Source organism: Panthera onca, chromosome D4 (genome assembly GCF_046562875.1).
Source record: "Panthera onca isolate mPanOnc1 chromosome D4, mPanOnc1 haplotype 2, whole genome shotgun sequence".
Lineage (NCBI taxonomy): Eukaryota > Metazoa > Chordata > Mammalia > Carnivora > Felidae > Panthera > Panthera onca.
Window position 1 is genome coordinate 91127762 of NC_138351.1, and position 13457 is coordinate 91141218.

General features: G+C 52.0%; 1 protein-coding gene across 15 annotated transcripts in view; it reads right to left on the reverse strand.

Annotated features, from left to right (window-relative positions):
* Nucleotides 1–13457, reverse strand: part of TSC1 (TSC complex subunit 1) — a 49844-nt gene that overhangs the window by 12759 nt on the left and 23628 nt on the right. For all 15 annotated transcript variants that reach the window (XM_060608262.3, XM_060608246.3, XM_060608257.3 and 12 more), the window contains 9 exons: nt 12728–12882; nt 12267–12340; nt 5897–6072; nt 5077–5192; nt 4649–4760; nt 4057–4175; nt 2592–2661; nt 1839–1943; nt 1023–1581 (listed from right to left, as the gene is read on the reverse strand). In XM_060608262.3, coding sequence (XP_060464245.1) covers nt 1023–1581; nt 1839–1943; nt 2592–2661; nt 4057–4175; nt 4649–4760; nt 5077–5192; nt 5897–6072; nt 12267–12340; nt 12728–12882 — 1486 coding nt within the window. The remainder of the gene's footprint in view (nt 1–1022; nt 1582–1838; nt 1944–2591; nt 2662–4056; nt 4176–4648; nt 4761–5076; nt 5193–5896; nt 6073–12266; nt 12341–12727; nt 12883–13457) is intronic.

Consider the following 13457-nt stretch of genomic DNA (forward strand, 5'->3'; position numbering starts at 1 on the left):
GAAGAAAGGTTTGGGGTGAAACAAAGTTACCGAGCTCGCCTGGGAAACCTCCTCCGGGCCTTTCAGTGCAGCAAGGCTAGAGCCCTTCCTTGCGGTCAAAGCATCAGAGGGATAAGAAAGTTCCAATAGCCAGGGCCGTGGGGAGTTCGAGGCAGCAGCATACATCGGATGCGGGGCCGGCGCCCACACCAAGCAGGACCCAGTCTCCAGGGTGGAGGGGCCCTCGCTCGGTGCGCGCTCAGGCCGGCCTCTGCTCGGCTCTCCAAGGCGACGGAGTGATCAAACACACTGCCGGCTATTTCAACCCTCTGCACTGCACTACACGGGCAAGTAGCCAAGTTTAAGGAGAAAGTAGGTAATTTACCTGAGCGTGTTACACCACATCTCATTCAAAAAGGGAAATCTCTTGTCAAATTCTACCTGAGGTTATTATATTAGAGACCCTGTTTAGCAACAGCAGAGGATTCAGGCTCTGGATTGGGGATTCCCTTACCCCCTCCCTAGCTAACCGGTGCAAAGGGTAATAAATGAAGGGTTGGAACAGCGGCTTGGACAGGATTCGTCTAAGAAACCCTACGTGTGAGTGCGGGTGTGGAGGAGGGGGCAGGCCACCCCAGCCTCACACTGAAATGCTGCCGACTTTACCTTCCCTCCAAGGAGCTATGCCACCAAAACAGAAAGAACAATCTACAGCTAGATAAGGAAACGCTGGGACAAACCTCCCTGTGTCACCTGAATACCACAACCTCATCCTCCGATTTTCGGAGCAGCCGTGAATGTGTCTGAGCTTCGTCACGGTACGGCGGCAGGGTCGGCGGCCCCGGGACCGCCGCGGTCAGGTGCGTGTGGACGCGACACGGTCCCGCACACGCAGAGGTGCCAGACTGGAAGGGCACTGACAGACACGGGGGAGCCAGCTGCCTCCATGAGCACGGGGAACGAGTCCCGTGTCCGTCCCTGACTGCCTGTATTTTCTGATGAAACCGGACATTGAAAGGGAAGAGAACGGGCCGGGGCCTTACCTGTTCAGCTCCTTGCTGTGTGCGTCCGCTCCCTGCTGTATCAGTCTATCCAGTATTTCCACTGGGGAGGTAGAGGGCGCATGGTCTTCCTCCGCGTTTCCTTTCGCTTTCTTTAACAGTTCCTTGGTCTTCTTGCCGACGAAGTGATGGGCGGTCTTTGGCAACGCCACCTCAAAAAGATGCTCGTAAGGGGGAGGCTGCCCACTTCCAAGGCCCACGCCCCTCTGAGGCGGGATTTTACAAGGGCTGGGAGTGAGGATGTTGGTCTCCAGCGACGCCTGGCGCTCCCTGTTCCCGGCAGGGCTCTCGCTGGTGCCTCCACAGGGCAGATCTATGGGAGTAAAGGCTTGCTTTGGTGCGTCAGGCCCAAGCTTGTCCAGGGAGGAGTTTAAAGGCTCAGGGTTCACACTGGTGCCGTGCGCAACGGAGGCGGCCGAATGGGTCTTCCGAGGGCAGCCCGGGAGACTGTCCCGGTAGAAGGGAGAGTCGAAGCCTCCTCGAGGAACCAGGAGCTCGGCGTCAGCTGTGGTGATCTCGGAGAGCTCTTTAGATATTGCCGCTGAGAGGAGGGAGGGAGACAGGAGGCGCCACTGTAAACGGGCCATCTGGGCGAGGCCGGGCCGTGGGGGCTGTGTGATGCCGAGTGCCACCCAGAGCGACACGTCAGACCCAGAATGAGACTCCCATCTTCTACCCCCTGGAGAAGAAAAGCCCAGCAAGCCTGGGAGCGTCGACACTAAATCCCGGTTTTAGGGCACAATGAGCGCTTTGTCATCGAGTGGCGATCCCGTCCGGGCCCAGAATCCCACACCTCACCTTCTTCTTTATCTTTTTCAACACTATCTTCTTCCGAGGCCAGGTCCCCTAGAAACCCTGGAAGGTCACTGAGAGTGACAGAACCTTTGCTGCCAGGTAGCTCTTCTAAAGAGAAACAAAGACAGCGCGAGTCAAAAAAACACACTGGTAACCCCCACAACCGCAAAGCTGTTCCACTGCAGAAGACGCCATCACGACTCGTCCTGCCGAGTGCACGGAGGAGCGCGCGGGGCGGCTCTCCCTGGAGCTACTCCAGAAAGCTATAATCAAGGGTCTGATTAAAGGTATGGAAGATTAATCCCACAGAAAATAAAATCTTTTTTTTTTTTTATAGTTTTATTTATTTTGAGAGCAAGCAGGGGACGGGCAGACAGAGAGGGAAAGAATCCCAAGCAAGCCCTGCACTGTCAGTGCAGAGCCCGACGAGGGGCTCAGACTCACGAACTGTGAGATCATGACCCGAGTCGAAACCAAGAGTCAGATGCTTCACTGAGCGGCCCCCGGGCGTCCCTAAAATCCTCTATTCTAAGGTCTCAGGGAACAGATAAAACCGTCTGACCAGTGCAAAACACAGGCACTCCACCACAATAGCTTAAAAGCACTTTTTTGGATGTTATTATTAGATTGGTTTTTAGAACTGATTATGTTTCATTATCTCTGGGCTTCAGCGTTTGTGGTGTTCCAGAATTTTCTTGTTTCCACATCTAACCCAAGAGGAGACAAGCAACGCCTAGTGTTACCCAGAGACCTTACCTAATCCTCTGTCATTCGGAAGATGGTGTTGTCTGTGTAGACAGGGCCTTGCTGAATCTGTTCTCTCTTCCTAAAAAGACAGGCATCATTTACATGACAAGGCAGGAAACTGCATACGTGTTCTCTTATGTAAGAGAAAGACCCTAAAACGCTAAAGCGCTAACAAGTTATAAAGAAGTTTAAAGTTTAGCTCAGTGGTTCTCAAAGTGTTTGGTACCAGGATGCCTTTAGAGTCTTAAGAACTGAGAGTTCCGTGAGCTTTTCCTTTATGGGGTTCTATCTATTGATAGGCAACCGTATTAGAAATCAAAACAAGAAGTTTTTTAAATACTTACTAATTCACTTAAAAAGAACAAACCCACTACGTGTAAACACGAACGACATAACCTTCTATGAAACGCAACTATAGCTCCCAACACAAAACAGTAAGAACTCGAGTGAGAAGACTGAAGCGTCCTCCGTGTTGCCAGCTCTCCTGGCTGGACGGCAGATTCCCGCCCTGCCTCTCCCCGTAGCCCTGCCCCGCGCTACCCTGGCGACGCCGCTAGGCCCCGTGTTAAGCAGCCACGCAAAGACTTAATCTTTCCTATCACACCGAGACCTGACGGAGTCATTCCGTGAACTTAGGTGCAGCGTGGACTCCGAAGCCGTGGCACCTGCCCTTCGTCCTGCGTTCGAATCCACTGGCCTGCTCTGTACCCCGAACACACCTCTACGTCCGCCGCCTCTGGTAACGCCACGCACGGAAACATTCGAAAGGCGCTGGCTCGCCACATGGCGCAGAGCTCCCCAACGTGCAAATATTCACCACGCGACATCGAAAACTCAATTATTCCCCAAGATCCCCAGGACTTTCCAGTCTCATCACAAAAGTCTCGGGGACACCATCCAGATCATGGTAGCAGAGAGCGGCCGTTTCGTATCCTGACCTCGCCCGAGAGGTGAATTTTATCACTGGCAACAAAGCCTGTCCATCGACTATTTTGAAGTGACAGGCTCAGCTGGTCACGTAAGCAATGGCCTGTCTCCTACTCAGGTCTGCATAACCGCAGTCTGTCTGTCTGTCAACCGTTCCTTCAGATTAAACCGGTGCTCCGTGAAAAACGCAGCCGGTCCAGCACCAACTCAAGTAACGGCACCAGTGCCCACGAAGTAGCTTGTGTTTTATCAAAGAGAATCGTAAACGTGCGCGGTCTCAAGGGTCGCGATGTCATAAAATTAATCACTTTTATTGCTTTCTATAGAGACTCTTAAGGTGCTGGTGTTTTTGGTTTTTTATCTTCCCCCCCTTAAACTGAAGAAACACGTTAAGGAAGAAGGAGGCCGTGCCCCCGGACGGTTTGGTGCCCGCCCTGATGTGTGCCAGGGGCCGGCTGTTCCCGCCCACCATACCGCACTCGAGAGCAAACGCCGACCGGGTCAGGAGGGCAGAGCAGGAGGGTACCGCAGGCGAGCGCGAGCGTACCTTCCTGGGGGGCGTGGCCGTGGCCTGCAGGACGGATGGGTGAACGTAGTCGTCCGGGTGGCAGAGTGGGGCTGGAGGAGGAGAAGTTGCTGGGGTTCCCAGAGGAGTCCCTTTTCCACCTGTTCACAGACGACACACACACCATCACTAAGCCTATTAGAAAACTCTGAATTTTTTCCAACCGGACTGTAAAGAAAGCCGCCAGACTTAACTTTCTAGGGATCTAGAGTTGTTGTTTTGGTCCACCTTCTATGTTCTTAAAGCCCCAAGGTTCGCATCAAGCATCCAAAACAGGTTTACTGGGGCACCTGGGTGGCTCAATCGGTTAAGTGTCTGACTTCGGCTCGGGTTGTGGTCTCATGGTTCTCGAGTTTGAGCCCCACACCTCGTTTTTTCTCTCTGCACCCCAACTCTCCTCCCTCCCCGCCTCTCGCTCACTTGCGCCCTCTCTCTCTCTCAAACAACAAAACAAAACAAAAACAGGTTTACAACTGTCAGCAGCCCAAACTCACCATCAGACCTAAGAGACAGTTCCTTGCCCTACCCAGCAGGCCCAGACCAAGCAACCGAGTCCAGCCCCAGACACACGTACCAGTTGTACCAAAGACTTTACTGTAAGGGTGTGACAGGTCAGGTGGGACGTTTCCAGGAGAAGTTGGAGGAGTGGTCATACCACAAACCATAGATGGGCTCCAGAGAGTAGCCTGGGAAGTTAATAAGGCACGTCAGCAATGAGAAATGAGCACCAGGCCATCCCCAAGCCTTAGTCTATCCAAGACGAAACGGAAACAGGCATCTTATTAAGGCTCTACTGTGAGACAAGACGCGTTCTGTAAATCTAGACTCCAAGAGAAACCCAAGTGGCAACAGTAACTAACTGCCCTAATACCACGCATCCTTGAAAACCAGTCCTAAAATGAGCAGCGTCAGATTTTCCCAACCACATGCTAAAGCCCGACCCAAATGGGCAACTTCCCCAGCAAGGAGAGAAGCGAGCAGGCGCGCTCTTTAACACCATACTTGTGGCGGCTCAGCCAACAGCCGTGTTGATGGGGGACTCAGAGTCTGAGGTGGCTGCCCGGGCGTATTTAACAATGTCAGCCGAGAGCTGGAATAAGGGGTCGAGGTAGCACTCCCTACAATGAAAGGGCAAGAGCACAGCAGGTTAGTGTGTGACTTTAGATTATTCTGGAAAAGAAAAAAATTACGGCACTTTAAACCATTAGATGATATGCACATTTAAAAAAAAAACTAAGGGGACTCCCAAGGCACCAGGGACGAAGTAACGTCTGCACGGCTCTTTAAATGCTCTTTGGAAATAAAGTTCAGTAAGGGCTAATGTCCAAGGAAGCGTCAGCGGGGAGAAAGCACAGCCTTGAGAAAGCACAGCCGGGATGATACCCGTAATGGGTACTGCCTATGGATAAGCCCACCTTTTCTAGAAACCAATTCTACGTCGTCCAGACTCACTGGAACTGGGTCAGTGCTACAGCCCGCAGGGCCTCACTACAACTGCCTGTAATGAATGTAGAAAGACTCCCCGCCTAGAAGCCGAGTATTTTTCCTTTTCGGAAACGTGTTAAAAACCCACTCCCGAGTCTGCTGGCAAACTGTCGGGTGGGAGATAAAGGAGATCGAGGATGCGGGACTCTAAATTAAGTGGGACAGAGGAATTAATCAGGAGAAACTGGAGGCGAATTCTAATTTTAAATATTTGGGAAACCGTTCCTAGGAGCTGAAGTGAAGTCTTACTCCGGGAAGAGACAATGAAGTTGACAAAAATCAACGGTGTTCTCCAGAGACAAAGCTATAGAGCAGTAAGAACCGAAGTCACTCTCACCACAGCTATTCTGCGTGTCGACGTAAGGGCTGGCGGCCACATCGGCCGCACGATGAGGAAAGTGTGCTGACACCTGGGGGGACACAGAGTCGCCGTCTTCATACGAGGCTTCTGTGGGGTCCAGAGAGATTTTGGCACACTCTATCACAACATCGTGCGTTTCTAATCTCTTCCACCTGGAGAAGGCAACACAAGTTAAGAAATGCAAGGTGTAATCCATTTTCTCAAACAACCAAAGGCTTAAGAATGCTAACTTGGGGCCGGGCACAGAGCTAGGACTGGCCAAGGACGAGGCTGAAGCATGCCAGCCCAAAGAGTAAACGGTACTGGCACGCTAAGAATCAGACCTAAGGCCTCCCTATTTAAAATGGTGACATCCGATTATCAGAAACGAATCTGAAACCAAAACGTCATCAACACAAGACTAGAAAGAGCCTCAAAAGAGAACTACACAGAGCAGTCGCTAGGGGGAAATCTCCCTCAGAACAGAGGGCATCGAAGAACAGGGAGACTTGGAAACTGCCAGGGAGCAGAGGTCGATTCGAGGTCACTAATCGAAGGCTGGGGAGTTCTAATCCATCGCTAGACCGGAAAGACGCCACAGAAAGACTCAAACCCAGAGAACGCCCACGAGAACGTGTTTAAGATCGTCCAAAGATTCCTGTCACGTGATCCACAGTTACACCTCTAGGCTTTAGCTTACGGAAATCGACACACATCAGGACGGACGATACCCAGCACAGCTTATAGGGCAGAAAGAAAAAAAGAAATAACCCAAAGTCAAACCACGGAGACATATTCCAGAGAAGAAAAATGATCATACCATCATGAAAAAGCATGCTTTCCACAGGTCAATGGCTGCCAAGAGTCAGGAAGGACACCGACCACAAAGGACACGAAGGAACCTTGCGGGCAACGGAACATTCGTTATCGTGACCGGACTTTTGTCAGAACTTAACAAAATTGACGAATCTTAGTGTATGTAGACTACACCTTCCTAAAGCTGATTGGAAAAATCACGTTTCCAAAGATTCAGTGACATAAGATGGTCAGGGTATGAGCTTAAATGAAGAAGGGATTCAAAACTACTCAGAGATATGCCCACAAAGTGATGGAGATGACCACACGAAGTATTCCAACTAAAAGAACTGAAGTCAAGAGTGATAGTCTTTCCCCTTTCCACCTGTTCAACATTTGCCAAATGTTCTACAAAGCCCTAACGATGAATACAGCATCCACCTGCTCCAGTACAACTTCCTTTCAGACCACGTAATTTCGCCATACGGGTTCCTAAGTAAGTAGCAATCCGGCAAGACTCTCATTTTCACGTTCCCAACTTTACAGAAAAGCAGCCCAGCACTAAGGGCACTCCGTGGGTTTACCCCAACAAAACATCTACTCCTCCTCCACAACTGTTCTAGAATGTTCTTCAATCTGAGATGCTGAAAATGGGATCTCAAATACAGAACAAGAGTCCAGGGCGTAGGCAGCATCCCCGAGAGGAGAGCCGTTCGAGGTCACTGCCACACATCTGGTCTACGCGGTTGCTAGCTGTCCGTGGTGTCTGTGTGTATGGGCAGCAGCCTCCGCCTGGTGTGTTCTCAGCGTGACCGGCAAAGGGACGGAGTGAGAGCAAGGATCAGGCTGCTTACGTAGGAACGTCGATTTGAGAGAAGAAAGTGAGAATCGTAACACAGTAGGAATGCGTTCAGATGTCTGACGTCGTCACGAATACGTGCACTCACAGTATTTTCCTCGATTCTCAAAGGGACTCTCCCTACTTTAATCTCTCGGAAACCGGGAAGTAAAATCTCATCGGTTGGGTGTCAGTTTTTGTGGCATCTTTTTTTCTTTCGCGGGCAAACACGAAACAGAAGTACTCCACGGCATCTTACCTCAGTCAAACACGGTAGTTGCAAAAGCCTTCGTAGGATTAAAAGGCCCCTCCCATGCCACGCCCCTCAAGCGCTTCGGCAGCTGTTTCCAATTCTGTCGGCCGAACTGGTACCCTGCCCGCGTATTTCTAAATACGCTCTGAGCTCTCAATTTCCTGATGTACAGATCACGTATCATCTGTTAACTTCCTATGACAGTAGGTGACGAGGTAGGCCACTTCCCTACACCCTTTTCCCTCCTCCCTGATGCTCTCAATAGATGTGTATCACGTGTTGCTTTATTCTCAAAATCGGTTTTCGACAATCATTATGACTATGTAAGTACTACGCGCTAGCCGAAGAGTGTAACACGAGATTTCCCTTTCTGTTCAATTTAGTTTGTCCCAGAGGTTGGATTTTTCTGTTTCTTTTCCTCAGTCTTCTGTGTATCTATTATAATTCTTCCTAAATTTACTCTAACAGCTCTGAAACAATGCCTAATGTAATTTTTACATAACGATATGCAAATAATCTGCCAGAATTATTACCCTCTCTCTAAATAGCTCCCTTCTGGGGCCCTGTCTCTCCCACGTCAGTTGAGACCGCTTGTTCTTAGCACTGCAATGCAGTGTTATCCCAAGACTTCCCTTGACCACGACCCTAGGTCAGGCCCCCTCATTTCCTGGACCCTGTGTCTCCCCCGATTCTCTTCTCCTTTTGATGGGACACGTGCTCCAGTAGTTAGCTGAGGAGGGGAAGGTGGGAGGTAAACCGGAGTCCTTGCATAGCTAAAAGTATCACGCTTGACAGTTTGGCTGGGTCTAGAATTCTAAGTGGAAAACCCTTTCGTCTCAATTAGTCTCAGAAGCTAACACCATTCCGACTTTATCCTTATGATGCATTTTGGTGTTTCCTCTCTCTAAAAGTTTTGTCCCTGGTGTCCTGAATTCACCACAATGAGCATTGAGACTTGGGAGCATTCTTTCTCACTGGTTGCGGCCGGGTGCCGGGTGAGCCCCTTCAATCTGGAAACGCGTGTCCGTCTGGAGATTTTCTTCTACTATGTCTTTTACAATTTCTTACCCCACAAAAGTTTTCTCCTCTCTTTTTAAAACTCTTTTTTTATGAGATGTCAGACTTCCTGGACTGGTTATTTTAAGTATCTTTCTGCTCAGAATACTCCTCCTCTCTATTCTTTGATTCTGTTTTCTGAGACACTCTCAACTCTATCTTCCAGGACTTTTGTCAAGGAATCTACCGTAGTAGCTCTCATTTTTCATTTTCAAGCGCTCTTTCTCAGTCTCTGAATGTTCCCCTCCGTGGCACTCTGACCTCTCCATGTGCTCAAATGCCCCATCTCAGTGGCTATGACATCTCTGTATTATCACGGTTCCTTTCTAGTTCCTTTTTCTCTTTAGGTTGGTCTCTTGTCTTCTGGGTTAGAGCTTTCTCCAAAAGCCAGATGACCCCTGCCTACGCGAAGGGAGCAAGGCTCTCTAAACTGGCCTGGGAGACTTCCAAGTTCATATCCTAGACTGAACATACTCCTCCGACTGTACAACCTCCCAATCCCACCAAGCCTACAGTAGGGATTCGTTTCTTCTTAATATAAACCTACGAGAAGGAGAAGAATGGGAGAAGAGAGAGCAGCACGACAGGTTCCTGAAACTGGAAGGCAGGCGGCCCAGAGGTCACCGACGCCACAAATGCACGAAAGCAGAGCCTTAAGCTCCCTCTGTCTCAAAGCTAAAACTCAACCTGACTCATCCTGCAGAATCCTTCAAAAGGTACAGAATTTTTACACATCAAGTCCTTCTGGAACTGGAGAGGAGCACAGGTAGACAGGCCAGTTAGCATCGGGACGATAGGGTGAAAACTATTTGAGGGGCAGTTGGAGTCCCGAGGTCCCCTCCCCGACTCTACGCTCCCGGGCAGCAGAAATCTGGGCTATTCTCTGGAAAGGATAAGACACAGTTTCGGGACTGAGCTAGTCCGGAAAGAGTTGAGGGTGTGAATACCACTCAAACAAGGGAAGTAAGTGAGCGTGTCCACTCTGGATGTCGAGACCACCAGCCCCTCCCACGACCAGCCTCTTCTCCTCGGTGGCAGCCAGCCCCTCCCCAGGCTAGAGATCAGAAGACCCTTCTCCACCAGAACTCCACCAGCAAACTCGATACTGACGTCAGTATTTCCAAGCGATGCTCAGGGTGACACATGCAGGAACTCAGAGGCAGTGAGCCCCACCCTGCGAACAGATCCCTCTGGCTCCTTACCCAGACGCAGGCAGACTGTCAGATCTTTGCAGAAAGCCTCGAAGACTTCAAAAGAACAGGAGTCAATGGATTACACGGGGAACAAACAACATTCGGCTTTCTCCAAGACGTGAAAGGCTGTAGCCCTGAAACCCAAAACAGCTACCGTAAAGAGGAGCATTCGGAGAACCGTAAAAAGCTCTCAGACGTTCAAAACACGGCGCTAGGCATGGGAACGTAGCCGCGACAGGACTGAATGCTAAAAACGAGGAAACCTTTAGAAGGAGCCAAAGAGCAAAGACACAAGAAAACAGGGGAGCAAAGAAAAGCAAAGAACCACTCTCTGAGGCCCCGATCCACATAGCAACAGTGCCAGCCAGACACCACGGGGCAAGGAGATCGAGCACGAAATAACGAACGAGAGTTTCCTAGAGCCTAAAGATAAGAGTTTCCAGATTGAATAATGAGAACAGACTCTGACCAGGAAGTGCCAGAACGTGAGAGCAAGGAGAAGACTCTCCAGGCTCCCGCGGAGAAGAACACAGCAACACAGCCGGCGAGGAGTGAGAGCAGCTTTGGATTTCGACGGCAACACTGGCGGCAGGGTGGCGATGGAATGACGCCCTCCGAGCGCGGGACGACGAGGACTAGAGGTGTGCATCCCGCCGGGCAGCTGCTTCCTTTCTCTCAAGGCCACGAGAGGGTGCGCTCCATGAAAACAAGAGCAAACCGGGAAAAAGCCACGAGACGCAGGGGAGGGCAGGGAGGGGCAGAACGAAGCCGTGCACGAGGCACGACAGACGGCCACGTCCCCGCTGCCACCGCTCTATCTGCTTAATGGAGGGACACAGCGTGCAGGCGAGCCCGGCCCGGATGCGCTGTGCCTAGTCGGTCCTGATTCAGCACTGACCAAGGCCCCGCTCTCCCTTCTCTGCCTGGATCGGCCCCCCAGGAGGACACTGCTCTGACCCGCTCCTGGAGGCGGGCCTCCGTGAGCCGAGCCACGCTGCCAGGTTCCGGCAGCACATCCAGGAGCCGGGCTCGCCACGGGCCTTGCCAGATGCGCGGACTCCGGTGAGCCCGGGTTCTCGGGACTCATTCGGGAATGACCTTGCCCACCGGCTTCCCCTCCAGAGGCTCCGCTAAAGTCTCAATGAGGGAAGCCGGGTGGACACTCAGACACTGGGCTCTTCCTCGCGTCTCCTGCACACCTTCATCTAATGGTGACAAGACTGCCCTTTCCTTAGCCTGGCCTGGCCTCCTCATCAGCTTTCCAAAGCCCAACAATACATGTGGTCAAACTCTAAAGAAAAGAAAGAACGATCCACATAAAAGCAAGAACAGTGGGCTCCCTCGAGTGGGACAGGGAACAGGGAGAAAGACGGCTGGGAATGTTCATCTGGGACGCCGGGCGGTGGCTGCACGCACAGGTATTCACGTGATGCGTTAAACTTTACACACACACTCTGTCTCCCTCTCCACAGCCAGCATCTCTCACACACAGTAAGTGGCTGTACGGTGACTGAGGCTCCGAGTGGCAGAGAGAGGGCCTGCGGGGTGAGGTTCGCCGTGAGAGGACCGGGCAGTGGGAGATCCCCAGATGTCAGCATCTGTGGACCAGTTTCCCCAAAAGGGGTTCAAGCCTCGGCCGAGGGAGCCGTGAGCCAGAGAAAAGTTGGGGGAGGAGCTGAGCTTCTCACAGATCCACGCAGAGAACGTCACTCCCTTCCCTTCTCAGTCTGGACTCAGCCCTGCCCTCCCCCACGCCAGGTATCCTCAAAGAGGAAGCCTCCAGGTGCGATTTCTCCAGGGAGCACACCCGGAAACTTCTCAGGGTCCCACGGAGGATGGCAGTGGCCTGCTTCCACGCAGGCGGAGTCTAACAACTCAACGTCCACACCTGCCACAATCCGCTTGTTTTCAACCACACACCGCATGGCCTGCCTCACACGGTCACGGGCGCCACCGAGCTGGGAGCCTTCCCGGGGTTCTGTAGGACAGCTGTCCGCACCGCACCTGCCTCCACTCTGCGGAAAGAGTTATGCCTCCACTCTGCCTGCGAGGAATGTGTCTTAGACTCATACAAAGTTTTAGCTGTACCAGTCCTTCAAAACACTGTGATTCCCTAAGTAGAAGGGCCTCTGTTTCCAAATAATACCTCCATCTAGGACATCGCCTACATCACATGATTAACCTGTCAGGGAGATGCTGCAAAATTCTGAGTCGCCGGCTCCATTTCTATACCTTCGAGGGTCCAGTTCGTGGTCCTTGGATCCAGTCACTAATTCCGGGTGAATTCGCACATGCTCCATCATCGGCTAGAAGAGTTTGGGGTGACAAATTACAAAAAGCTCAATCTCTGCGCTATCTCCACACAATGGAATATTACTTGACAATAGAAAGGAACGAGGCCCCGACGCCCGCCACAGCCTGGGTGGACCCGACACGTCACACCACTCCCAGAACACCACGTACGGGGTGCTTCCGTTTCTGGGAAACGTTCGTTCGTTGGGACAGGCCGCTCTACAAAGGCAGAATGCACGTCAGCGGTTGCCTGGGGCTGGGGCTGGGGCTGGGGCTGGGGCTGGGCGGGGGAAGCCGAGCTTCTGCTCAAAATCTGTCTACCTCTGAACACGGAAGCCCCAGCCGCGGGCCCGGGCCGCGTGCATGGGACGCGGAGTATCAAACGGGCGGTCTTCACTTACCCTGACCACCTCTTCGAAAGTGTCCAAGTTCTCCTTCATACTGTAGTGAGAGCGCAGAAAGGAGACAAAGTTGCAAGGGTACATTCCATAGAGGCGATGAAAAAGAGCGTAGACGCTGGCGTGGAGATGGACAAGATAGATTTCCGTCACGTGGCCTAAAACGGGAGACCGCAGACAGGAGACTCAGCCGGACGCGAGGCGACGTGTGCAAAGTGCAAAGCAGGCACGAGCACGTGGCTGCCGGCACGACCTGTGGTCACTTGCCGCCACCTCGCTCCAAAGACAGCAAGCGAGCGTGTTGGGCTGAGATGCAGATCCGAGCACCTCCGACACCCCCGTCTAAAGTCCGTCAGTGGCTCCCTCTGGCCTTTGGATACACTCCAATCTACTGAGAGTGACCCATAAAGGCTCCGACCCATCCAACCTCTCCGGTCCTCTCCAGTCTCCACCCGACATTCTCACAACACTGACCTTTCTCATGACAATCACTCTCCCTAAAATTTGCTGTGGTTTTTTTAAAAAACCTCTTTTTAAACCTTAAGCGAACGCTAGGCCACACACGGGGCTCAGCCTCACAACCCCGAGATCGAGAGGCTCACACTCTACCGACTGAGCCGGCCAGAAGCCCCCCGCCTAAAATTTGTCATGATACTTCTCCACTGCCCTGTTCGGCAGCGTTTCTTGAGAACGGCACTGTCTCGCTCAGCCCGGGCCCTCAGCGCCTGGTACG